Source organism: Caretta caretta, chromosome 12, assembly GCF_965140235.1.
Source record: "Caretta caretta isolate rCarCar2 chromosome 12, rCarCar1.hap1, whole genome shotgun sequence".
NCBI classification, from domain to species: Eukaryota; Metazoa; Chordata; order Testudines; family Cheloniidae; genus Caretta; species Caretta caretta.
The window spans coordinates 16,739,958-16,766,888 of NC_134217.1; the positions used below are offsets into that span (position 1 = coordinate 16,739,958).

At 40.6% G+C, this 26,931-nt stretch overlaps 2 protein-coding genes across 5 annotated transcripts in view; one reads left to right on the plus strand and one right to left on the minus strand.

Annotated features, from left to right (window-relative positions):
• Positions 1 to 12,120, plus strand: part of BRD7 (bromodomain containing 7) — a 73,723-nt gene extending 61,603 nt beyond the window's left edge. The window contains exons 17-18 of the mRNA XM_048870752.2: positions 120 to 203; positions 10,642 to 12,120. Of these exons, the coding sequence (XP_048726709.1) occupies positions 120 to 154 (35 nt within the window). The 3' untranslated portion in view covers positions 155 to 203; positions 10,642 to 12,120. The remainder of the gene's footprint in view (positions 1 to 119; positions 204 to 10,641) is intronic.
• Positions 1 to 26,931, minus strand: part of ADCY7 (adenylate cyclase 7) — a 121,635-nt gene that overhangs the window by 31,420 nt on the left and 63,284 nt on the right. For 3 of the 4 annotated variants that reach the window (XM_048870749.2, XM_048870747.2, XM_075118368.1), the window contains exons 2-9: positions 25,571 to 26,120; positions 24,193 to 24,402; positions 21,488 to 21,652; positions 13,805 to 13,954; positions 8,907 to 9,055; positions 8,281 to 8,392; positions 5,315 to 5,442; positions 3,401 to 3,559 (exon numbers count right to left, since the gene is read on the minus strand). In XM_048870749.2, coding sequence (XP_048726706.2) covers positions 3,401 to 3,559; positions 5,315 to 5,442; positions 8,281 to 8,392; positions 8,907 to 9,055; positions 13,805 to 13,954; positions 21,488 to 21,652; positions 24,193 to 24,402; positions 25,571 to 25,741 — 1,244 coding nt within the window. In that variant the 5' untranslated portion in view covers positions 25,742 to 26,120. The remainder of the gene's footprint in view (positions 1 to 3,400; positions 3,560 to 5,314; positions 5,443 to 8,280; positions 8,393 to 8,906; positions 9,056 to 13,804; positions 13,955 to 21,487; positions 21,653 to 24,192; positions 24,403 to 25,570; positions 26,121 to 26,931) is intronic. The other variant, XM_048870748.2, reaches the window with a different exon arrangement.

The following is a 26,931-nucleotide window of genomic DNA, read 5'->3' on the forward strand; positions in this document are numbered from 1 at the left end:
TCTTTAGGGATTTCCAATAGATTGGAAGCATTCAAATGCAACATCTGTTAGACAGTATCTTGACTGAAGAGTTTGCTCAGCTGCATATGACGATTAACAACATCAGATGTTTTTTTAAGCCTACAGAATAAATGCAGCACACTTCAGACCTTGATGCAAGCATGTCTTCTGTCCTTCACTTAAACTCCCATTGTAAAGTAAAGGTCAGTATCATACGGACTATATTGTTTATAAGATTACAATCATCAGGTCACAACAAGAGCTGGTCATAAAAGTTTTTCTATATATTTAGAAACAAGAAAGGAAATATTTAGACAATTTCTGAAATGATTAAGGGAGCTTTATTTGCTCATGGACATTACTTGAGCCTCACTGAAAAAGGGACAGGCATATAATGCCAACTGCAGCCTCAATGCCGTTTTTGGTCACTTCCACAAAAGGGTAAATATACTCTCCCCTCCTCACCCAGCCTTGAAGACAAAGAGGCTACTCGCAGTAAGGATTGCAGGGCTGGGCCTAAACTAGTCAATGTTTTTTAAGTCAGCCTGGTCTTCAGATGAACAAAAAAAGCTATTAAGCTAAATTACAACAAGAGTGACGTTTCAAAGGTTACGGTAAAACACGTTCTGATCTTTCAGACACCTGCAGAAATGGCCATCAGTAACCAGCTCAGCAACACCAAAAGCTTTCAAAAAATCATTCAGAAGCACAGAAAAGAAATGAGGTCACATTACTATGATACAAATAACTCTGCTCTAGGTCAGAAGCTCATGTTTCCATAGAAAAATGGCTATTTGGGTACACCTCAAAGTATTTTTGGCTGCATTTGTACAGGGACACTGAAAATTGAGAACTTTAAAAAAAAAAAATTCACCAGTAAACTAATAACCAAATACACCTGCAGATCATTTGCAATAGCTATTACATTGTACAGAGAAAAAAATCAGATAGCCAAACAAAAAAGAAACTCCACACCCTACAGTAAAATGAACAAACATAGTCAATTTGGCATATAATTCTGTTATAGTGTGGGGTTTTCCATAGTGCTCAGTGTCTGCCTAGCTACTCCCCATGAAATAAAACTTCCATTGACTGCAGTGACAGCAAACTTAGCCAACACTGTGTGCTTATGGGAATCTCACTCACGCTGTATTTTCTTCACAGGAGCTGTGTAACAAGCAGCCTCCCTGTGAGGCTACGCCATAACCCCTGTGACACAAAATGTCCCCTTTTGTCAAGTAGTGTAAATTTTGAACCCCATGACGACCCAGTGCTACGCACACGTAGAAAGTGCAGTATTACACGGTGCTATTTCAGCACCAGCGGGCCAACCCAAACCAGTCGTAATATTAAACAGAGAATTAAACATACGCTTGTAGAAGGGAACAGAGCCATCAAAGCTTTATGATGTGGTTATGGTCCTAAAATGGACTGTAAAAATGCACCTTCTGACTCCCTCACTGTATTTGGAGTCATGCTAGCTTGCTTTACAGGCAAAAAAAAAAAATCTTTACAATTCTGTACTCCTGTTAGCATTGCAGAGTCAACAGAGCACACAAGCAGTGTGCTCGATTCTACTGCGGCTGGCACATCACAGCCACAACTGGTAACTAAGCAATTACTTTACATTCTGGCTCAGCCACCTTCACCAGTAGACAACTCAACTTTCAGATTCCCTGTTGAGTCTGCAGGGCTCTTTCTCCATTAGTAAACCCATTTTACTACTCTAAGCTGAGCAATCTGTAGTCACTCAGGCAGGTGGTAACAAGGAACCACCCCTCAAGACTGAGCTATGCTTTAAGGGTTTTTTAATGGCAATCGTAGATTTATATAATTGTCATTCCACAAAACATTGATAGATTTGCACAGGCTATGAAAGCCCCCAGAAAATTACAGAATCATTTGGGGTGGAAGAGGGAAGGGACAGAATCAACTTCCTTGGTCCTGTACAGGCTGGAGAAAAAAAACAGAAAAAAAAAAAAAACAGGTTTCTTTGATAAATCCTGTCCATAGTGCATGCTCTATCTCTCACTCTCTCTTGAAAGCAGCAGCTATAAAGTATCATCTTGTCAGATAATGCTGTAAATTACAAAACTAAAACCCCATAAGTGTATCTCTAGATTACACAAGCATCTGACTCAAGGTAATAAAATTGCTTTTCTAATCCATTTTAGACAGAAGTAGCATGGTTCAATGGCTAGGACGCTGGCTGAGGGCCAGGAGACTGGGCTTTCATTTCTAGCCCTCCCACACACCTGCTGTGTAGTTTGGACAGCTCACTGCACTTCCTCATGCCTTTGTTCCCTCTTCAATATTGGTTTCTCTTGTCTGTTTAGACTTTAAACTCTTTTGGGCAGGGCATGTCTCTTACTACATGTACGTACAGAGCCCAGCACAAAGGGGCCCAGCCCTCAGTTGGGGCATTTAGGTCCTACTGTAATTCAAACAGTTAATAATACGAGCGTGTGCAAGCCCAGGACATCTTTATTTGTTTTGTTTTTTAAAAACAGAATTTGGGGTATTTTATAATCACAATTTCAAATATTACATACACTGCAACACAGAAAAACACTAAGTTGGTATTCTTTCTGAATAAGGGAAATACTAAATGGTTGTGTTTTAAAGAATATTTACATTTCATGTTATTTTTAGTAAGTATCTCAGATAGGCAGCTTGAACTAATTGATAGACCACTGCACTGGGAGTCTGGAGACTTACGTTCTATTCCCAAATTCCACACTGCCGAGCTGGGTGATGTCAGGCAGGTCACTTTACACCTCTGCCTCAGTTCCCCCAACTATAAAAATATATAAACATGCTTACTACCTTCTTTTGTAAAGTGCTTTGTGATCTATAGATCAAAAGTGCTATTAATTATTATTAATTATTATAGACAAACAACACACAAACCTACTGTTTATACATCATGAGGCTGCATTATCATCTCGGTTTTCTGGATCTCTCTCTAGATAAATGTATCACTCACACTTGATTTAAATCATCAGTAGAAACACTAAGTAAATATACAGCCTTGTATTGCCTACAGAAGCTGTGTATGTGTTTTCATCTCAATTCACAAATACAGATATAATATATCTTAATGTACAACTTGAATCAGGTCAGTTAGCATATAATAAAACACAGTTTCAGGGATTCAAGAAAGGTCAAGAGCTATATAAGAGCATTATATCTCACATAAGATCAGAGTTCTATGGATTAGGTGAGAAATTATTTAGAGACAAACATTTTTCACAGTAGAACTGGACAGACATTTTTGCCGATTTCAAACCTTCATTATTTAAAATAAGTGTAGCAGCCCAACACAATATAATGAAATATTGAAATAATATAAAAATGATCACTGTAGAACTGAAGAAACAGCCAAAACAAATATTCTTACCCAGGTATTCCTGAGGATTCCATACGATTAGCTAAGGAAACATCGTGAGACCACACATCATACTGCCATTTCCGGAGTCCAATCACGCCACAAAGCACATTCCCAGAATGGATACCAACTCTCATACTGATGTCCACTCCAGTGGCTTCTTTCACTTGTCTTGGGGGAAAGGGGCAGAGGGGAGAAAAATCAGAATATAAGCTATCTGCCCCACGTATATACATTACTTACTCGGGTTTGATTTCCTCCACTCACTAAAAAGCAGGTGTGAAACTTAGAATTGCTGAAGACAGGAGGGGGGGAAAATGTGGTGATTTATTAAAAGTATCCAAAGATTTTATGGAGACTTCCTCTGATTTGTGCATCTGAAGCTTTTCTAATTTTATTGTATAGAATAATACCATTACTATGGTCTCCCGAATACAGGGTAGACAAATAGATTGATTCTCAGCTCACAGCACAGCGATTCAGAACAGCAATTAAGATTAGAATACACACAAGGCTCATTTTCATAATGAAAAGAAACATGCACTTAGGATGGGATTGTCAAAGCCCTAGGAAGTGGTCTAACTCTGCTCCTACTGAAGTCAATGGGTACAAAGTTAAGCCAACTTTTGGCTACCCCTTGGCACTGTCACAGCTAAAATATACAAGAAAGGAGAATTAAATCCTAGGAACTTAAATGTAATTTACACCCAAAAAAACCATTTTGTGTTATGTGGATGTTAGGCTGCTGCTAGAGTTTAAATGTTGTGAAGTGTTCTTAAACACATGTCCTTTCTATTCATGCTGGGGTTAATAGAGGTTGTAGGTGGTCTCATGGCAGTATTTGAAAGAGTTGGCAGTAACTTCAGTTGTCCTAGCCAACTTTCTTCTCTTTAATATAAGCAACAACATAGTTTAATTACCTTCACCGCTGAAATTTAAGCCTGAACATAAGATGGTGCTGGAACGTAATAACTAGTCAATCCATTCTCACTGTGTAACCTTAGAATGAAACGTTACAGAATCCCACATTATTGTGGGAAGGGAACCATACCTTTGCATTACCACCTTGACACCTGACCTTGCACTCTTTGTACATCCAAATCTGCATTCCTTCTGCACACAAGGAATGCAAGACCAGGCCTGGTACACTACCCTTTTCTCCTCCTCAATACATTTTATGTGCTAAGCAATAGAAATAATAAAAGGTATGGTGACTGCTCTAGATATGTGGAAACAACTATTTTTAAACCAAAAATAAAGGGGGCTTGTCTATATAGCACTGTCAAAGTGCATTAGACGAGTGTGATTTGTAGAGCACAACACATCAGAGTGCTTTAACTGCACTGCATAGATCCTGCTGGCATGCTCTAAAAGGTGTCTAGTTCATGCTAATGTAGACCCTCCAGCAGGGTCTACATGGGGCAGTTTAAGCACCACACGTCAAAGTGCTTTATAAATTACACCCCTCTGATTGCACCAGGCAGGCAAGCCCAAAGGAATACTATCATCATCAAGCAGACTTTGCTATTTTTGGTCTTATGGATTTATGATAAATCATGTATAACTAAAAATAATAAATTGGCCTTAAAGTATTTCATTCAGCATTTTATTCTCTTCTGATTTCATCTCCTTCCTATATAAGCCATGGAGACCCATGATGTTCTTCTCTCATAATACATACTTTGTTTATAGAAAAGAGGCTGGAGCCATTCGAACTTGACACATGCAAAATGAAATAGCGTAAGTGATACAATAGTTAGTGAATCCACTCTAGACTGTCCACACAAAAGACTAAGAACGATCTTACCCAATGGCTTCATGACCTTTTTTTAAAAAAAAAAAAAAATCCCAGCCCTACATTTCTAAGGTGCTTGTCTATTTTCTGAGTGTCTATAGGTTAAAAAGTCCTTTTTACAGAATACATACTTTATAGCTTCACACATGTCGAGTCCCATTTTCACACAGTTCCGGGCATGAACTGGTAAGGACACAGGTAGGCCTGAGACACAGTAATAACAGTCTCCCAGAATTTTTATTCTCATGCATTCATTTTCCTGAAAAATAAGGAGAAAGAAACATAACAGGAAAAAAGCACTGCTTATATGCATCAGTACATACCCAGAGTACGTAACAGGAGACATCACTTGTTAATGTCACTTTGAGAAAAGTTAGGCAGGAGATGGTAATAGCTCATCTTAATTAATTAGCCTCTTACAGTTTGTATGGCAACTTCCACCTTCTCTGTGTGTATGTATAAATATATCTTCTTACTATATGTTCCATTCTATGCAGCCGATGAAGTGGGCTGTAGCCCACAAAAGGTTATGCTCAAATAAATTGGTTAGTCTCTAAGGTGCCACAAGTCCTCCTGTTCTTTTTGCGGAGACAGACTAACACAGCTACTACTCTGAAACCTGTCTTTATGAAATTAAAATCACTCCTATTTTCCTGACATTTCTGCACCATTTTGTAAGAAAATAGGTTTTGCTTCAAAAATTGATTTGGGAATGTTTATGCATCCATATTACTGCTCTCACAAAATATCACAAAAACTTCAGGCAATGTTTGAATGCAATCAGGCAAAACAACACTGGAGAAAGTTTAATTGAAACATTTCCACAATTTTGTGAAGTCCAAAATACATATGTATTCAGCTGAGCCTTCATATCAACAGATGCGAATCACAGGACATAAGGTAACCTATAAAATATATTAATAAATCAGCTGTAGAGTATTTTGAGATGTTTATCAACTATTATACAAAAATAAATTATTCTGTTTTATAAAGGCAATTCAGCTGTTACTTTTTCTGAACCTAAAGAACCATTACAAACAATGCCCATAGTTATCCTTTCAATTCATTTTAATTTTTAAAAAAATCTATGCTTATTTTACTGATTTTATATATTTTTATCCTGTGGCATAAAAAACCCACGCAACTGAAGTAACAGTTGTATCAAGCCATGTGTTCATAAGGGTTGTCATACAAAAATATAGCTCTAATAAGAAGGTTAGTATTCTCCAGAGCTTGCAAAGCTGTAATTACAACTCAACTCCTGGAAATACTATATGAAAAATTAGAAGTGTGGGGAAAAGATCATTTATTGTTTACAAGGCTCTAATGTGTGCTATTTTAGCACAAGGGATACAGTACATTCAACAATCTAATTTACCCACATCCATCAAGATTTAATTTAATTACTTTGTTAAGGATTCTTCTCTTTCAATTATTTATAGCATAATTACACAATACTTTAACATCAGCATAATCCCCTATTCTAGAATTTACAGCTTCTCCTGTTTACTTCCTGGAAAGCTTTAGAACTTTACAAACTAAATGAGGTTTTTCCAACCCCATTAAATTCTTCTAACTATGCTTCAGTTTGTTACATATACCCAAATATGCTCAGTTTGTAAATCAAACCACAATCTTTAAAAAAATCAAGGATTGGAAGTTCTAAAAGCCAGGCTTTGGTCTTTCCTTATTCTTCATCAAAAATAAATTTCTAACACCCGTGGCTGGCATTTACTTCTTGTACATTACAGGACAAAATAAAATGCAGCTTTACTCTTTTGAAGCTATATTAGCTCCATAACACGGACAGTTGGAAAATCATTAGATAGGACTCTCAACAGCCTTCCACCCAGTCCAGGACAAGGAGATGCAAGTGGAACAGTTTTAAAGGAGTAGCCGAGTTAGCTGAATAGCAAACCAGGGAGATGCCAGAGCTAGCCAGGAACATAGCAGTTCCTAAACATGTAAAGCTCATTCTATGCTACAGTCTTAAGTTCTGGTCATCAGGACGTTTGAGATCACGTCTGTATATAAAGAGTTGTTTATCAACTATGCAAGTTAGGGCAAGAAGTCATTTGCATACATTCTCCAGATTTCTGAGCCTTCAGTTTTAATAGGCATGTTCTTGCTGGACACTGCAATCCACATTTTATAATTTGTTCCATATTTATCATAGGTACAGACAAAAGTAATTCTGAGAACATTGGCAAACAGCCCATGCCATCACAAGCAGTATTTTTACCAACATAGTTTCCCCTTTAGCTATATTAATTTGACGTTTTTGGCACAATAGTCAAAGGTAGATTGGTCTGAAATTCTTTACCCATTTGCTTCATAAAAGTATATCAAAAGCAGATGTTAAAATGATTCATTCTGCCAGCCTAAGGTCAAATAGTATATACGCAAATGACTAATTACAGGGAAAACAGGACAAAATATTCTATAATGTGACTCAATCACTACATTATACTGCAAATATAATTCCACTCTAAAAAAAAATTAATCAAATAGCACAAACCCCTTTTTCATGCTACATGGTCTCTGACATTGTTTTATATTGTACAGTTCCCAATGTTCAAATTTTATTACTATATTACATAACTAAAATATCCCAATATTTGCACTTCATACAGTGCTCTTTAGAGGACTTCAAAGCATTTTAGAAATGTGAAGGAATTCAGCATTGCAACCCCCTGTGAGGTTTTGCAGATAAGTATTACTGTTCCCATTTTCCCGGTGGGTAAACCAAAACACGAAGAGTTAGGGAACTCACCCAGAAATCCACAGTGATTCAGCAGAAGAGCTGAAAAGTAGAATCCCAGAGAACTATCCTGGTTTCATACCACAAACCCTCCTCCTGGCACTCAAATAGCTTTCCTGGTTCTTTTAGAGATTTTTAAATCAATTTTGCCTTTTGCTGGGATTTTTATTAGCTTGAAAGTCAGGCCAAGCAGAATCTCCAGCGAATACTTCCTATCCTGTGTTTTGCATCACCCAGACTTCCCAGCGCAGGAGGACTCACTCCCAGGAGCTTGGAACTAGTAGTTTTCTAAGAGTAGCATTTACCCCCATTCACATAATGAAGAGCAACACTTACCTTTGCAATTTGATCAAACTTCCCAAAGAGCTCATTCAGCATCACTACCAGCTCCTTTGGAGAGCAGTCGCTAGCCAGACGAGTGAATCCCACAATGTCTGCATACAGGATGCTGGACAAGGACACACTATTTAGTCACATTTTAATGATCTTTGTTTTCTCATAATAATATGGAGATTTAATTGCACTGTGGTTCAATACTCAAGATCTCTAACAGAGCACCTCTCTCTCTGGCTTTGTTTTTATTTAAGTTTAAAATACAGCATGCTAGTCTAGGGCCCACAGTCTTCAAACAAGCTCACTTTGGCATGAAAACACATTAAAAAAAAAAACACCTGACTTTACCCAGTCCAGGATGTGGATTTGGACAACTAAAGAGGGTAGGTAATTGGGGTTTTTTTACCATTACAATGAAAAAAAGAAATCCCAAATCTGGCAAAATAACTTCAAACCAGTTCTCTTCCCTCCTCTCACCTTGGCAGATGTGTTCAGAGCATCTGAACATAAACTCTTCATTCAGCCTGTCTGATCCCAACCATGACACTCCTCACCATCAGTAAATAGACCAAGTATTAAAAAGCAGAAGCATGTCTTAATGCAGCCATTTGTCAAGTTTCTTTACTTACCTAACATTCTGATGCCTTTTCACATACAGACTATGGAAGTTGTTATCATGCATTTGCCTATCATCATTGGTTTCCTTCAGTCGCTCTATGATGGCTAGTTTCATTCCCATTGAGATATGAGCTGGCAGTATAGATAAAAGCAAGCTTTCCTGAGAAGAAAAAAGATTTAATAATGTAAAGTTATTTGAAATGCCATGTTAGGAATCTCAGTGTGTTAGAAAATTATTGGGGGAAGATTAAAAAAGAAGTCTCCTTAATTTAGCAGTTTCTGAGTGTTGCAGCTCAGGCTTTCAATAAAGGATTCTTTTTTCTGCTCTCGAGAGGTATGAGTGTATGCATTTTTTTTTTAAATATTACATGCACCTCAGTTTACCCGTTTGACATTATCCTGCCTGAAGGCAACAGAGGCGGCTGTACGGGGGAAGCAAACAGCAACTGAAACAATGACAAAGGGAACAACGTGGGCAGCTATTAATTGGAGAATGCCCCTGCTTGGCTCCCTCCAGGTTAGCAAAAGTTTACTCTTCCACCAACGAGTATACTAAACCCTTAAAGATGATGGCCTACGCAGAAAGGGGGTTTCAGTGAGCCGTCAACATACTGACAGAGACCCATACTGACAGAAAGAGACACAAACAGCATCAAGCTGTCTGTTTTTCCAGACTTGGAGATGGAGGTAACTGGGCTGAGTGGAGCCTACCAAAGCTTGCAAGGAAAAATTCAGGGTAAGTAAGGGGATATGCATGTATAGGCCTTTTTTGTTTTAGACATTTGTTTTGTTTTATACATTTGCTCTGTGTGCTTTGTACCTTTGGGTGAACAAATGCTTTGTTTGAGGAAGCTGCTTCTGTGTCACTGCAACGTTATTTCAGAGTAACAGCCGTGTTAGTCTGTATTCGCAAAAAGAAAAGGAGGACTTGTGGCACCTTAGAGACTAACCAATTTATTTGAGCATAAGCTTTCATGAGCTACAGCTCACTTCATCGGATGCAGCTGTAGCTCACGAAAGCTTATGCTCAAATAAATTGGTTAGTCTCTAAGGTGCCACAAGTCCTCCTTTTCTTTTTGCAACCGTATTCTGTCACAGGCTTCTGGAGGGAAATTTCTTACAGATACCGCTCACAGTTGGGCTTGTTTGGTGGCTGGCCCAGTAGTGTCCACTGGGCCAGGGTTGAAGGCAAGCTAGTTACCAAGCTGAGTCAGGTACTAAGGTCAAGCTGGGCCAGGGTAAAAGGCAGGAGTTGGGAGCACAATCAGGCAAAAAGGAGAGATCTTTAGCAGTAGGAAGCCAGAGTCTGCATTGTTGCTCAGATGGTTCCCTAGGGCAGATTTCTTGTTTAAATAGTTGGTGTTGACCAATCAGGCAGCTGCAGGGTTCTGTCGCTCATCTCTTCAGGCAGAGCTTCCTGCTGTGCCTAACCTTGCAGTAATTTTGGGATGCTGCTCTGCCTGGCTCTCCAGTAGAGTCATCAGTTGCCCAGGACCCCACAAACCTGGAGTCTAGACTCGCAAATCCTTATACTGTTAGCTTAATACAGTTGGGAAGTGGGGGCATAGGGGCTGCAGTCCAGAGATCCAGTCCCAGAGTGGTTGAACCACATGGCTCCGCCCAGAGTGAGATGCAGGAAGCCAGACCTATCACCTGAGGTATGCACTCAAGACGGACTAAACAGGGTCTCTAGCACAGCTTGCCCAGTCAGTGTGAAACAAACATTCTTCTCTCAATTTTTTGCAGTCTCCCTCTCCTCAGCAGGCTTCCAGCATCTTTCGATAGACGTTCGGACTCAAAATCTCACTCTGTAGAAGTAAGACTATAAAATATTCAAACCATCAAATTCTTCACATCATGTGCTAAGAGTTCAAACTGCCTTCCTTGCTGGAGGAAGCACCTGATTAATTCAAATCCTGGATAGGAGACTTTAAATAGAAAAGTCTACTGCCAAAATGCTAACACAACTGAGTTACTCAAGGCTATTGAGGTAGAGCCTTTTAATGGAATCCTTTCCTCAGAAATTACTAATGTTGCTCAGCTAATCGGAGATCAATAAAGCTTTGTCCCATGTGCCCAAACAAACACACGTTAATGAAATTACACCTCTGACCGGGGAACAAGTGTCAGTGGACAAGAATAAAAGAAAAGCAGGTGTATCACTGCTTTCAAGTCATCTGCTGCTCCCTGCAGAGGAATGAAACCAACAATACTCTGAAGAGCTTACCTGGAATAAAAAGGATCATAAGATCCTTCAAAGAATGAGCACACTCAGAACTGATCCAACATTCTTCTCCACAGACTGCAGAAATCCCTTTGCTGAAGCAATTAAAGGGTGGATTTAAGTTAGCCTCCTTGGCCTGGTAGACCAAGGTCGATGACCAGGAATTCTTACTGCACCCCATCACTTTGAAAATATAGTCGAATTTCACTAAAATATTGTTTTCATTTTTAAAATGAGAAAATACAGCAGAAGATGGAAAGCCACAGCAGTGGGAGTTTAGGAGGCTGACAAATGGTTCTGGGTACCAATCTGTAGCCTGTGCAGGGAGAAGGATTCTCTCTCACGTACAACACTGCATAAATAGTTATGTGTATGTGATGAATATGGGTGGTGGGGAAAATGTCACCTTATTTCTGAAGCATCAAGAACTCCTCTTCCTTCTGCTGTGCAGAAGGATTAAACAGAAATATAGTTTGATCTTGTTACGGAGAAACCTACATTCCACTGCCTCCCCAAGGAAAAAGAAGCCCAAGTCTCCCTTCCCTGGTATTTTGGGAGACTTGAGGTTAGTGAACAATTAGGGTGACAACAGAACCATACTGAACATGACAGAACAGTTCTTTAATGTGAGATAATGTTACTTTACCGGTCGATGTCATTTGTTCAGAAATTAAATTGCCCTTCTCACATCTTCCTGGTTGGTGGGGCAAGGAAAATGGAAAGTGGGGAATCTGACAAACAATGTAGGTGGCAAGGAAAACTACATGTAGGCTGCAAAACCACAAGTAGGGCACCAGGACAAAAAAAAGAAAAGAAAAGGGCAAGTTACCACAGCAGGTTCAGTCAAGTGGGTTACAGAAAGCTTGATACTAGTGCAAGCTGATTAGATGCTTCCCTAGCTATCTGTGAAAAAAAATTAGCATTTATAGCGAGATTTTTTTTTTTTAGGGCTTTGTCATCTCATCTGGTAAGATAGGCAATAAAGGGCAGACTGGACATTAGTAATGTGGTGTCTTCTTTCCAATTCAGCCAACCCTGTCTTTTCAGCCTTCTCCTTTTAGCTCACAGTTTATGAGCTGAGATCACCATACACATGCAGCACTCTAGATCAGTGGTCTCCAAACTTTTTGGCTCGCGCTCCCCTGGGGTGAAGACCGGAAGACCTGCTGCAGGCGCGCCGCTGATGGAAGAAGACCGGAAGACCTGCCCCAGGCACGCTGCCAGAGGGGAACACCAGCCGTGGACGTGCAGAGCTGCCGCCGAAGAAAAAGAACGGCAGAGTGCCGTCCAGTGGCACTCCTGCTGCCGCGCACCCCGGTTTGGAGACCACTGCTCTAGATCAGCAGTTCTCAACCTTTTCCATACTGGGACCTTTCCTTCCACTTAGCAATATGGGAAAGGCAGGATAGTTGTGACCTCAAGATAACGGTTGCAACCCCCAAGGGGAAAACCCGTGTTTCTAGATCATTTGTTCCCACACACATTTAAAGAAACACCCCAACAATCCAACCATTGCTATAAAATTTCAAAAGGTTTTCTTCTTCTTTCCCCATCTGCAATTTCGAAACCCTCATTTTATCCTGAAACACTGTTTGCAAAAAAAACCACTTGGGTGTGTTTGTTAAAAACGAGTCAGCAGTGAGCCCTCCTTGGATCAATGTTTTCAGGATTGGCCTCACTGTATATGCAACAAACACAAAAACATTGTTAAGCAGCCTACAAGAGGGGAAAAGAAAGCGTGCTGTGTATAAGACTAACGGTCTGGCAATAATGGTCTTTGCTTGGTGAAGTAGCCAGAGGAGACTGCAACAGCTGAGTCTGGGTAAGTAAAATGGGCACACAGAGGTAGGAACGAAAGAGCCTTTAGAGCAGCTGATCAAGGTAGAAAAACACCAAACCCAGATAGAAAAAAAAATTCTCTGCCTATCATAAGGGGTTGCTCCTGCTGTTAGAGCTTTACAGTAACTAGCCATCAATGCTAGTTTACGACTGAATTATACAAAATTACATCTTACATCAGTATGAATGTCAAAGTTTCATAGTGTTTAATGTTATTCACTTCTATCAATGCAAAGCAAGTAATTATTTGGCACTCACAAGATGTTTTCAGTGTATTTATTTTACATAATACTGCAAAATTTTTGTTTACTTGGTTGGCTACTTTAAAAATAGATTTCTATCGTCTCTGCATTAGCAGAAGAAGAAGAAGATCTTCAAGTGCTCTTCCAAGAAAGAATAAGACTACAGAATTTCAAACATCCAACATCTGCATAAAGAAGGCAGGATCGTTGCTGAATTTAATTAAAAAGGTTTCTCTTCAATACAAATCTGAAGACTAAGAATTACTTTTCTTCTGAATTGTCTGAGATTATTTTACATTTTATTATTTTAGGAAAATAGGTAAATGATTGATAATCAACTTCTGGTTTCAAATACTACATCTAGTATGTACAGATTTGTCATTTTTTCTACGTTTTTGGACTAAGACAAACCACACACAAAGCAGCTTTCTCCCTTTAATTTCCCCCTCTCTATTGTCAGTGGCATGGTTGTTTTTGACATTAGGTGGTTTTCATAGAGATTGGACCACGCCTTTCAGTATGCATCAGTCACAAACTTAGAAAAAAAAGACACACATCACCCAAAAGAAAACACATAACTCGTGTCATAGAGGCTTTTACTCACTTGTTGCCTCTTTTCAATCTTCAGTTTCATTCGGACTTGAATGCACTTTAAAGTGTATCTGTACAAATCCCATGAAGCATCTTGCATCCGATGCTTGTGAAATGCACCCATCAGGTTACCACAAAGAAAAATTACAGCATTGGCAAGTAACTGCAAGAGAAGAAAAGTGCCGCAGAAGAATTTGATTCGTATTCTATACTGAAGAAACTTAAAATGTTTTTGTCCAGAACATAAGAAAAAGCTCAAGTTTTTCCCATCCTTTCACACAAGCTTTTTCAAACCACCACCAAACTTTGTGTTAGCCAACTTGCGTGTGTTAAATACACGCTAACTCAATAACATGAGTACTTCTATTTAACTCATTCATGTTAGTCCGTTAAAACACAAGAGGGATTCAGTCACATAAGTTAAGGCCCATGTTTGCAGACATGTGCCTGCCACTGGGGCATGTGTTCCCAATATGATGCAGCTGTGAAAAAGGCATCTCTGATCCTAGGATGTATCAGGCGAGGCATTTCCAGTAGAGAGAGCGGTATTAATGCCATTGTACGAGGCACTGATAAGACTTCATTTAGAATACTAGAATGTGTACAATTCTGGTCACCCATGTAAAAGGCTGGACAAATGCAGAGAAGAGCTCCTAGGATGGTCAGGGGAATGGAGGGCCTATTTTATGAGAGGAGACTGAAAGAGTATATCTTCTTTAACCTCACAAAAAGATGGCTGACACGGGGATGTGATTACTCTCTCTAAGTACATCACAGGGGTAAACACCAGGGAGGGTGAAGAGCTATTTAAGCCAAAGGGCAAAGTTAGCAGAGAAGCAAACTAGTATGAACAAATTCAGGCTGGAAATTAGAAGAAGGTTTCTAATCATCAGAGGTCAGAGGTTCTGGAACAGCTTGGGGGCTAACTTCATTAGTTGTAAGAGAGCTGGACAAATTTATGAGTTCAATTGTATGACAAGGTTGCTCAGAATAGTAGGGGGCAGGCAGCCCTAGGGATCACTTCCAGTTTATATCTTATATTCCTAAAAGCTCATGCTTCAAGTTTTCAGCTAACTACTGCAAGGATCAGGCAGGGATTTCCCTATACCCACAATGCACTTGGTGGGGGGGCGGGAGGGTGGTCTCTTTCTTCTAAAGCATCAACAATGGCCCTGACTGGGGATGGGATATCAGGCAGAATGAGCCCGGGCTCCAAGGTGGCACCAAGCATTCTCTCTCTTGGCTGCATGGCCGGCTCTTGCTCACACGCTCAGGTTCTTGCTCACATGCTCAGGGTTTAACTGTTCCCCATATGTGGGGTTGGGAAGGAATTTACCCGAGATCAGACGGGCAGTAGTAACCTTGCAGTGTCTTGGTCTTCCCTTTGTATGTGGGTGCAGGTCACTTGCCAGCATGATCTGGGTGTATCTCAATCATTTTCGTGACATTGCAGCGGCCTCAGCACATCTCAGTCACTCCTATTCTCTCCCTGTGGCACATACTAGCCTAGTCTCCTGCGGGCTGTAATACTTTGGTCTCATTTCCGTTGCTGGGTTTAGCGTGCAAGTGCTGGGTAGTGCTTTGACCTGTGATATATAGGAGGTCAGACTAGATGATCTGATGGTCCCTTCTGGCTGTCAACTATGACTCTGTTTTAGGCACAGCAAACTCCATGGGCACATACCTCTGCCAAAAGTACATGCATGTATGCACATGCAAGTTACCATCCTGATGTGTGTGTTCATCAGACATGGACACACCAGAAACTGTTCAGACTAGCTGCGTTCTTCTGTGAATGCACCCTGGTAAGCATTCAAACAAGGAGAGACTAATGCTGCTGACTCCTTGTAACAGCCGTGGCTCATTAACTCCAGCGTGGATTGATGAGAAGTGGAAGTCGCCCTTTTGAGAGATGAATCTAGGGTCTGGGTCTGAAAGGAACCCTTGGAACAACAGCCAAGTCTGGGGGCAGGGATTGGGCTACAGTTTGTTTTTATATTTTGAGTTACCCCAGGAGTGGCGTCAGCCACTTCCCGGTGGGGGGGTGGCGCTCAGGTGGATCAGAAAATTGAGTGGTCTGCTCCCCCCTTGCCATGAGGCCCCTCCCTTCTCCATGGCTCTGCCCCCTCTGTGGTCCCACCCCATGGCCATGGCCGAGCAGTGTGGGGCACTGGCTGCTCGCAGCCAGCAAGAGCCACCCAGGCAGGGGGACCCAGTTCTGGGGCCACAGAGCCCTCAGGGAGCAGCGACCGCTGGGGGCAGGGCCCAGGAGTCCGAGCTGGAGCAGGTCAGTCTGGGCCATTGTGGGGAACACTAGACCCTCCGCCTGCCCAGTGGACAGAGACATGGGCCGGGGGTGCTTTCAGGCATCCCAGCCTCCCGCCCAGGCTTTCTTCTCCTCTGCTGCTGGAGCTGGGCGCCAGGCCAGCAGCCACCTCTCTCTGCTCTGCCTTCAGAGATGGGCAGCGGGAGAGCGGCAGCTGCTACAGGGTGGCTACAGAAGATCTAAGGGACATTTTGAGGTGACTATAGCCCTCACAACACCCCCCAAAACCCCCGGAGCTACCTGGTTAATAAAGCCAAACGTCAGGAAGCAGGCAAGTTTTGATCCAACACAGCATGTTTGTTCATGGTGTTTAGGAGGGAGAGATATGGGGGGAAGGGCACAAAGGTGCTACTGGCTCTCTGTCCAGTCATACACTTAGGTGTACAAGTCTGAAAATGCGTGCCTTGATTTCTTCATCTCAAATGAATCAGTCTCACAATACGAGAATATGCCTTCACCTAGGTCTACACTCCAACTTATGTCAGCATAATTTATGTCGCTATGGGGGGAGAATAAATCACCCCCCTGAGCGACATAAGTTACGACGACATCAGCACTGGTGTGGACAGCACTATGCCAGCAGGAGAGCTTCTCCCACCAGCAGCTACTGGCGCTTGTGGGGGCTGGAGTAGCTAAGCCGACGGGAAAGCTCTCTCCTGTCAGTTTAGAGCAGCTACATCAGAGAGCTTACAGCAGCACAGCTGCATCGGTAAACTCTCTAGTGTAACTGTGCCCTAAGTAACCAAAGCTCATGTGACAGCTTATAGCAGGTTTAATCCTTTCAGTATATGTACTTATCTAATTTTGTATCCTATTCCAATCTATAAACTAAGAACTCTTCACGGTCTCCCAGCATGGACTTTATTTGCATGTGAACAAGCCCTTTCTGGGACAGGTGTTACCTGAACTCATTTAGCAATACCAGAGCAGTAGTAATTTAAAATTACGTGTTTACCTGAACAGAAGGTACCAGGAAAAAATAAAGGAAATCATAGGTAAGTTTATTTTGGCAAAATATCTGAAGGTCAAGAGACCCTGTTTGACAGGGGCATGATTTAATAACTAATAAAAGAAAATTAACCATGTCAAGAGGATGCATTTTGATGAAGAATTAATAGGTATCATGACTCAAGAAAAAGGCAATTACACTTTTAATTGTAACATCTAAAGATCAAAGAGCAACTGGCCTATCTAGGAGGATACTGAACCAACAATAGGAGCTAACAGACAAATCCTCTTGATGGCAAGCTATAAGGTTGAAACTGGACCACACTTGCCTCTTGGACAGGTACAATCCAACCGATTGGACTTGAAAAAAATCCATTAACCAATGACAAGTGGGAAACGTTCCCCCCAAACTCCATGCTTGCAACAGAAGCATAGGGCTAAACCAATAATTTTTGCAGAGCGCAAGCATCTTGGTTTGTTTTTTTTAAATTGTCTAGCCTTTAAGGGTTGTGAAATTAACAAAAGTTTGGTAAATTTTCACTGCTGCTATTCAGAAAAGTGTGGGCAGAAGCCACAGGATCAATCATGTCTATTTTATTTTGCTACAACATGGGAAAGCTACAAGGCTTGCAGCAGATGCTGGCCAGGGAATTATTCAAGGGTGAGATCCTCTCTCTCCCTATGAACATTGCCACAGTTGCAGTTTGCAGGGCCACTAAACTCCCCTTGAAATAATAGAGAAGAGGCAGCTGGCAGGCTGAGTTCTGGGCCTCTCCAATGCCCTTCGATCCTTGCTCTGAAATAGCCTGGATTTACGGAGTTCCAGGAAGCACTGCAGTGATGCTGCAGCATTTCAAGTGTAGACAGGGCCTGAGCCACCTGAAATCACTACCACTTCTGAAAACATATGCCAAGTACAGTTAGTGAAGTCATTTAGATTAGACTCTGATTCCATTACTGTGGGAGCTTTTAATACACAGGGGCTGCTCTGGACTGTGATTAGTGTATTGAAAACAGATCTGCTGCTAACAATGGAATGAGTATCAAATGTTAGAAAGAGCAGTGACCTCACTCTACCACAAGCATTTGTCCAGGAAGGAAATAAGGTTGTCATGAGTTACCTCATTTACTGAGACATGACATGCATGTATAAAATATTCAGAGAGCCTGAATCACAGCGCTTGCCCTCCTTATTCTCGCTATTTATCTTTTTTTCAAAGTGGAAGGATAGATTGGAGGTGGCGCCTGCCAAATGATTGTGGAAACTCACCGACAAGGTGGGGCTGGTACATACCATATGCTGTTAGGAACTGTCAGATTGTTACCTCTTCCACCCCACCAACCCAGCAGTTTAGGGAACACACATCTTTTCCCTCACTTTCCAAAACAGACACATGCACACACCCACTTTTATTCTGGCACTTAATCAAAAATACACTATAAAAGATTTCTGCTCCTCCTGGCGAGGGAAAGGAGCGGTGCTAAGCGCTGGCTTGTTTCTGAGTATGTTGAAACAAATTCAGGTTTGTGTTTTACATTCTCTTTAATTACAGTAGAGTGATCATGTGCAGCTGCAGGGCTGCATTTCAGTACCTTTGTTCCAAAACTGTGACAGGACAGTAGATTCCTGGCTTTGGAATAGAAAGAAAGTGGCCGGGAAGGAGTGCACTAATAGGGGTTTTCACTGTTTGATAAGGGTGCCCCCAAATTAGTTATATTCACTTCAAGTCCTTGAATGAAGGCCACTAGTATTACTGACATAGTGATTTAACTGTATAAAGTACAAATGGAAAGAAATATATTTTTAATAATCAATTCAGTTTAACAATATGTGACGCATGTTCTTGTAAACAAGCCTGATATCTAAAGCACACGTCATCCACAAGGCAAATAAATTGAAGGAAACTGTAGTAAGTGTTTTCCCATATAGTTCCCTAAGACATGTAAAATGACTGTTGGCTCTAAGCGAAAAGAGCTTGTCAATTTCCAAAATGCCTTTTTGTCTGAACTACACTCCCCCTCACTCGTGCAAAATCCCCACCAGGCTCACGTGTTTCATGAATGGGGGGGACGGGGGAAATACAATAAATACCAATCAAAAAACTTTTCCTTTAGAAGGAACAGACCATCCCTTCCCTTAGTAACTGAAAATATCCTAAATGGCAGCCCCGTAAAGACTTAATTTATCTTTCAATAGAGGATGACTGTGCTAAACTCAAATGGTATGTCCCCCTGACAATGAAATAGCCAAAAGGTTACAGCAGTAGGACATTCTGCCAATAATTAATGTTTCCCCCTGCTGTGAGAGGCAATAGAAAATCTAATTATTTTTAAATGCAATAATGAAACAAGGATGATGTGCTTAGAATCCTAACAAAGCTGCTAGCATTGGACTGTGCTAATCAAGTTTAAATTAAATTAAAAGGGGCAAAAAGGAAAATATGCATAAAGTAGCAATGGAGGTGGGGGGGAGGGACTATAACAATGTTTGTTTGTGAAAATTAAAACATAATCAAAACACAGGATGCATGAAAACATATTGCAGCTGTAAGAGATAAGATCACAGGGAAAAACTGATAAGCATAGCCAAGGCAGACTGCAAACAAAAAGATTGTTCTTAAAAGAAGATCTACAAAAGGACAGCTGCAAATCACAGATGTCCATGTTATAACTACATTAGATTACTTGAGGATAATCTGATATCTTGTTTATATTTACTACTACATACTTATTTCATCTGCTAATATACTGCTTCTCATATTAATTTGTTATATGGGTTAGCTCTCTCATGGAAAATATCTCGGGAAATTCTAGAATTTCACGAGTTATCTTTATAAAAAACACAAAAAGTAATTTGCAGAATGAAACTTACCAAAATTTTCTTCAGTTTTTGACATCACAGTTCTGCCTAGTACAGGTCTATCTTGTGTCTTTTAGTCAAATGGTGCCACTTACTATACTATTGTATTCTATACTATACAGCCAATCACATGTAGTATTGAGTGCTAATATTCTATTCTACTGTTCTTATACTGTGTTCATCACCATGGTATCAGAGTGACTTCCAGTAGTATATTAAGCAATGTGACTAATATATGTCACACGTTTATTCAACAAATTGCTATTTCCTTTTGGAGAAGTGTGCAACATGAGGACATGAATACAGTGATTCTAGAACTCCACATTTTTTCAGAGTGATCTAGATCGGGGGTTCTCAAACTTCATTGCTCCACGACCCCCTTCTGACAACAAAAATTACTACATGACCCCAGGAGTGGCCTGCCACCCAGGGAACAGCGCCAAAGCCCAAGCCCCACCACCTCGGGCATGGGGGACAAAGCCAACACCCAAGAGCTTCAGTCCCAGGTAACCTGTAACCTGGGCTTCAGCCCTAAGCAGTGGGGCTCAGGCTTCAGCTTCCGACCCAGCAAGTCTAAAGCCACCCCGGCAACCCCATTAAAACAGGGTTGTGACCCACTTTGGGGTCCTGACCCACAGTTTGAGAACCACTGATCTAGATACAATTTTATCACAAAAAAGGTACAGCATTCAGTTTTAGGGGACGCCAGTGCATTTGTTCCAGTCACTAATAAAAATATTTCATTCATTCAAAAAGGGATTTCATTTGATAGACTTGATCTGCTACTAAATACACTCAAGTACCTTGAGTGATTTTTTTTTCAAATGTAAAATCCTCCCTGAAGGCTGCAGCATACTTTCTAAAACCATGGAATGAAAGCAACTAAACTACACGTAAAGTTGTACTTTTCCTATCTCCCGAGGGTCTATGATCAAAGACACCTTAAACATGATGCTGTTTCATAATAGTCTGGAAATCATAATGCTAACAGAAATACCTTTCATTATTTTTTAAAATGTTGTTCTTAATGTTGTCCCAAGATTATTTTTTAAAATTGGTCATCCTTTTCGTTTTCTGTCTCCTCATTTGTGTTGAAAAAATAGATATGCATAGTACATAAAAAGTAAGTATTTACCAATGGGTATCATTTGCCATTTCTTTTAGTGAAGCGTGCAAAGGAAGGCATGTCTACATTCAAAATGATACAGCGCCGCTGCTGTACCACTTCAGTGTAGACACTACCTACGTCAACGGGCGGGCTTCTCCCAGTGCCGTAGATGATTCACCGCCCTGACAGGTGATAGCTAGGTAATGGAAGAATTCTTCTGTCAACCTAGCGCTGTCTACGCCGGGGCTTACATCAGTATAGCTATGGCTCTGAGGGGTGTGGATTTTTTCACGTAGCTATACCGAAGTTAAGTTTTCCTTGTGTACGAGGTGGACCCAAACCCTTGAACTAAGTAGAAGCTTGCAACCATAGCTGAACTTTGCGGTTTGTGCCCAGTTCTACTGGAAATGCTGCCTATGACATTTGAATATTCTAACAAATAGCATTTCCTTACCTGAAATGTAATGGGTTGTTGGCCTGAGTCAGGATTTCGTGTCACTGTAATGCTTAGGGCTACAATATGGGACACTGCAGAAAGGATGCTGATGATGACAGCATCTCTCATCCCAAAGGGTAACATGGTGTAAACTGTGAAGATTATGAACAGGAAGAATGGCACCTTTAAAGAGAAAAAGGGCAAATCTGTTATTAGGTGCCAGAGCAAGGGGGAAAACATAAGCATTCTGACTTTTCTTCAGGCTGCATCCTCTAGCACTGGCATTTCAATGGAACAGTTAAAATCACAAGGAATGTAGTGTTCATAAAAGCTTTGAGAAAACTGGATAAAGTTATAATACAAATGTAGCCAAACCAGTTGCTTAAAGAGGACACTTGACCCTTAATTTGTCTTATTCTCCTTTGGTAAAGCTGCAGATATACTGCAGACATCATATGACATAACTTACATCTGAATTATATATCAAGAACAGTACAAAGCAAGGATGGAGCCACCTCCTTCAATTTCAAACTTCCCAAGTGCTTTAAGTTCTTATTATAATGTTAATACCAAAACAGCTTGCGTGTGTTTATTTGCTTGATATTTTATTGACCCGAAAATCAAATAATCCTTCATGGAGCTGATACAACAGAGTAATCACTACTGCATATAAACATACATTTGAAGGCACAGTTAAAGAGTTTACAAATGTCCATTGGCCTGCTAAAGCATAATGGCTCAGAAGGCACTATTAAAGTCTATCATTATATCCATATTTATGGATTTCTGTTGTAGCCTGTGGTACCTATATATGGGGCCTCATAATACTTGAGTCAAGTACTGTGACAGACACACTGCAAGACTACCCACTCAGCTCTCCTGCTTCACTTCAACCCCAGCTTCCTGTGGTTTCCAGACATCAGCCTCCTTTGGGGAGATTCTCACTCATGGCAAATTCTAAATACCATATGATGGTTTTGTAACATGGACAAACGAAGACCAGATAAGGAAACACACAAGCTTCACTTGTGACCAAAGATACTACTTAAAGTCACATCGGAAGGTGAAAGGCAGAAAATTCCTGTTCCAGCTGACCTCTTATAATATGGTCTTCACATTGAAAAAAGAAAAAAAAAAAGTCAAAGATATCAACCCACATTATGTCTTGCAGCATTTAAAGAAGCAAAGCCAGACCCTTTTTTAGTTACAGGAGCAAAAAAACCCAACAACCCTGAACAATTAAAATAATTTCCCCCATGTCTAAGATGAGATTGCCCCTCCCCCCACAAATTTTGTATTAAAATTTCACTACTAAGTAGAATGATTTTGAAGGCCAAGTCTCACCAGAGGCAATTTAAGCAATAAACCTGAGGATCTACGGCTTTATAGTATACATCAGAGGTGGGCAAACTACGGCCCGCAGGCCACATCCAGCCCGCCGGACTGTCCTGCCCGGCCCCGAGCTCCCAGCTGGGGAGGCTACCCCTGGCCCCTCCCCTGCTGTTCCCCCCTCCACCACAGCATCACCACACCTCGCCACACCGCCAGAGCTCTAGCTCGCCGGTCCTGGATAGGGGTCAGGGCAGTCAGGGGACTGGGAGCAGGGGGATTGGATAGGGGGTAGGGTCCCGGGAGGGGGCGGTCAGGAGACAAGGAGTGGGAGCGTGGGGGGTTGGATGGGTCGGGGGTCCTGAGGGGGGCAGTCAGGAGGCGGGAAGTGGGAGGGGGCGGATAGGGGGTGGGGTCCAGGCTGTTTGGGGGGCACAGCCTTCCCTACCCGACCTTCCGTAAAGTTTTGCAACCCCGACATGGCCCTCAGGCCAAAAAGTTTGCCCACCCCTGGTATACATGCTGCTACCTTTAACTCTTGTACAGCTGCAGTAGCTGAAGTCTGCAGTCAACATATCATTGGGCTGGACATCAGTCATAATGGAAATCACATTCTGATGGTCTAGTAGATCATTTCTACTATTCAGAAAAGGACGGGCAGGTGGGAAGGGTCAGTATCATTAGATAAAAAGTCATTTTTCATTTCTTAAAAAAAAAAAACCTGCTCTGCTTATGTTATCAGAGCTTAGGAGGAGTTTCCTACAGGTTATGACTTTTTGGCTTCATAAAATTGTCAGTTTTCTGGTCGCAGACACCAAGTCATCAACTCCAGCCGCACCCCGCAATGCCCGGATGGGTCATTAGTTCTTATTGTTCACTTCACCCTCTCTACTGGATTTTAAAACACTTTCATTCAGCACACCCAGCTAGAAAGGGGTTGTTTTTTTTTAAATTACTTGAACACCACTTTGTAGTCAGGACCCCAATCAGCACCCTGAGAATCAAAACACTGAGAATTATGGAAGAAATAATTTACTTTTAAGGTACATTCATGACAAGTAAAACATTTTTATTTGGGTAATTTAAATTAAAAGCATAAGGCCAAGAGCTTACAAAGACTTCAGCATATGCTTAATTTTACACACACTGTGTGAAGTAGTCCCAGTGAAGCCAATGTGAATACACATAAGTCTTTGCAGGATCAGGGACTTTAGCAAAAAGACTTTAGCATCAGACTTTAACAAAAAGTGTTATCCTGTAATCCAATATAACTGGTTTGGGGAAGAAGTAAACTTAAAACGAATTGAATAAATATTATAGAATTGCAATTTTAAGAACAAATATATACTGATTACCACTTCTAAATGTAAGTGCATCAAACTGGAAGTACATACCTGTTCCCATGCATAGACTGAAGAGCTATCTCCCCTTCCAAAAACTGACACATATCCTATGGTCAGGAAGCAGATCCAAATCAAAATCCCAAATAATTTCAGCCATCTCCGAAATAAGGATTCAATGCATACAAGCAAGTACATGACTGCAAATATTACAAGAGCAGTACATACTGTAATAATGAAAGCAAGATGATGACGTGGGCCCTGCTAAAAGCAGAACAAAAGTGTTATATTAGTACTGTACTTTCCTTTTAATAAGTGCAAAACCGAATTGTGTGTCTAATGTCACCCATGCCACTATGATGTCACCATATTACATTAGAGATGAAAAGCTATTCCTACAGCAATGTTTATGCAGATGTCCTTTCTGTCATGTTATATGTGGGACCATGCAGGTTTTCAAATCCTAGGAACAGAAAAATCCCTATTAAAACTAAAGGAAAAAACACCCCAATTTATTTCTGTACTTTCACCTGCTAATATTGGGGAATGCCATCCATTACACCAACATTTTTTATTAATATCTAATACTTACAGAGCATAGTTTTTCTATTAAATTATGTTAAAATTAAAGAAAATTGTTAAGTCATTACTACTGTTATTTGTAAGAACAAGAAGGGAGGGAGAGTATGATTGGAAAAATTCAACAAACTTCCCTCTAGAAGAACAACAAATCATGGGTACGCTGTCTAGGTCCTCAGTTCTGAAGACCTGATTCAACCTGCACTTGAAGAGGAGTGTTAAAAAGTGACAGGGAGATTTACCAGCCCTTTTATCACCCATCTTTTCCTTTTTACTACCTGTGAATTTGACTCTTTGGTTCTATTTAAGAAAAGCAGACACTCTTTCCAAACCCTACATCTATTTAGTTAATTAGCCAGCAAATGATTCTGGTAGCCTGTTCACATATAGATTTTGGCACAATGTATTTTTCCTAACCCCCCACAAGCAGTAATTCCATAAACTTGGATCTATCACATAGCAAAGTGATCTCACTCCCAGCTAACTTAACAATTTTACTGTTTCCATCCCAAAAGAATTTCCATAATAGTTTTTTTCCAAACAATTAAACTCTAAAAACTGCCACCTACAAAATCAATCACTAGAAATCATAACCAGGGAACCCATCTGTTATTTCACATTTTAGTTTGCTGTACTTTTAAAAACATTCATATTCTTGAATCTGAAGTTAGAATTTACACACACACAAAATGCTGGTACTCCCATGGACACAGCTACCACTAACCTGAAGTAAGGGTTACACTATTCTAGCCCAATGAAACATGTGCCCAGTGAGTTTCTGTGAAGTTTGATACAAGTTCCTTCTGACCTCACACAATGTACAGTACAAACTAAGAACCCTGGTTATACTCACATGAATGACAAAGAATATTATAATTAGCGTAATACAGAAAGTAATTGCAATGAAGAGCAGCAGGAGAAGAATCGGATGCTGCTGGCTCGTGTAGCGATACTTCTCATAAAGTGGATCTGTTATCTTGCAGTCTTCATTTTCATTAAAGTAGTATTTGCCCTTAGCTGGCATTTTATTCCAGTTTGGCTTTGACTTCTCTCTCAGTTCCCAGTGATGACAACAAAGCAAAGATAGATCTATCCTTCTTTCAAGAGCACTTCTGTATTCTAAGGTAGCCCTTGGTTCTGACTTGCTTGACCACACTGAGTGACTCACATTCTGCACTTGCGCGTCTCCTCATGAGCATAAAGTTCAGATCTCAATATAAACAAAAGGGAAGAGTCCTCCTCTGCAGAGCCACATCCTACTCTTCAACAGCTCCATGCAAGTTTTTCTAGCTAGATTGATACTTGTGCTGCTGCTGTCGAGGTTTTATTTTGCTACAATCACTGTAACTCCCTTCCACAAGCTGTCAGCAATTCCCTTCGGGTGCTTTTTCATGGGATAAACTCTGTGGAGAGAAAGCATGATTAAAAATAAGGCTTCAGTTAAGTGGATGGATTTTTTTTCTGAGAAAGCCTCACTGTAAATGACCTTTAACAAGGGGATAAAAAATATTCCTTGGCCATGAGAATTAGGCATAACAGTCCTGCAACATTTATTACTTTCTATTTAACATAACATACAAACTCTAAAGCAGTGGGTCTCAAACGATCCATGGAGCACTTGCTAAAGCTGGACATATGGTGCTGGCTCACCTTTTTCTAGCCATTGAAACACTTAAAAGAAGCTAAAAATATATTTAATACTTTTCTAATGTTACATTCCCACATGAGCAATTGCTGCAGATTCCACAGGCACATTATGCAATTGCGAATGGTAGGGGAAGATGGTCCAAGCAATCAAAAATGGCAAGAGAAGTGACCAACGCTATGTAGAAGTTTGCTCCCCCCGCCCCGCCCACCTCTAATAAAAGCTTAATTTTGAAACTGACTGCACATACAGACATGCAGAATTCTTCTGAGATTGAAATAGGCAGAATAAATTGAACAGTGCAGTAGAATACTACTCTTGCATATTTAATATTTGATAGGCTAATATATTTGACTTTGATATTCAGTTACAAAAGGATATTAACTATATAACAGAATCATGTATTGGTCATACTAAAAAATGAGGAACATAATCTATTCATGTTTAAAAACTGGCTGTTTAAAGCCAAAACAATGTCTGAAATTCGCCTCTGTACCCCAAATTATTTCTTCCCACACAAAACTAACAAAATGGGTCTTTCCAAGGATCAGATTACTTACTTTCCAAAA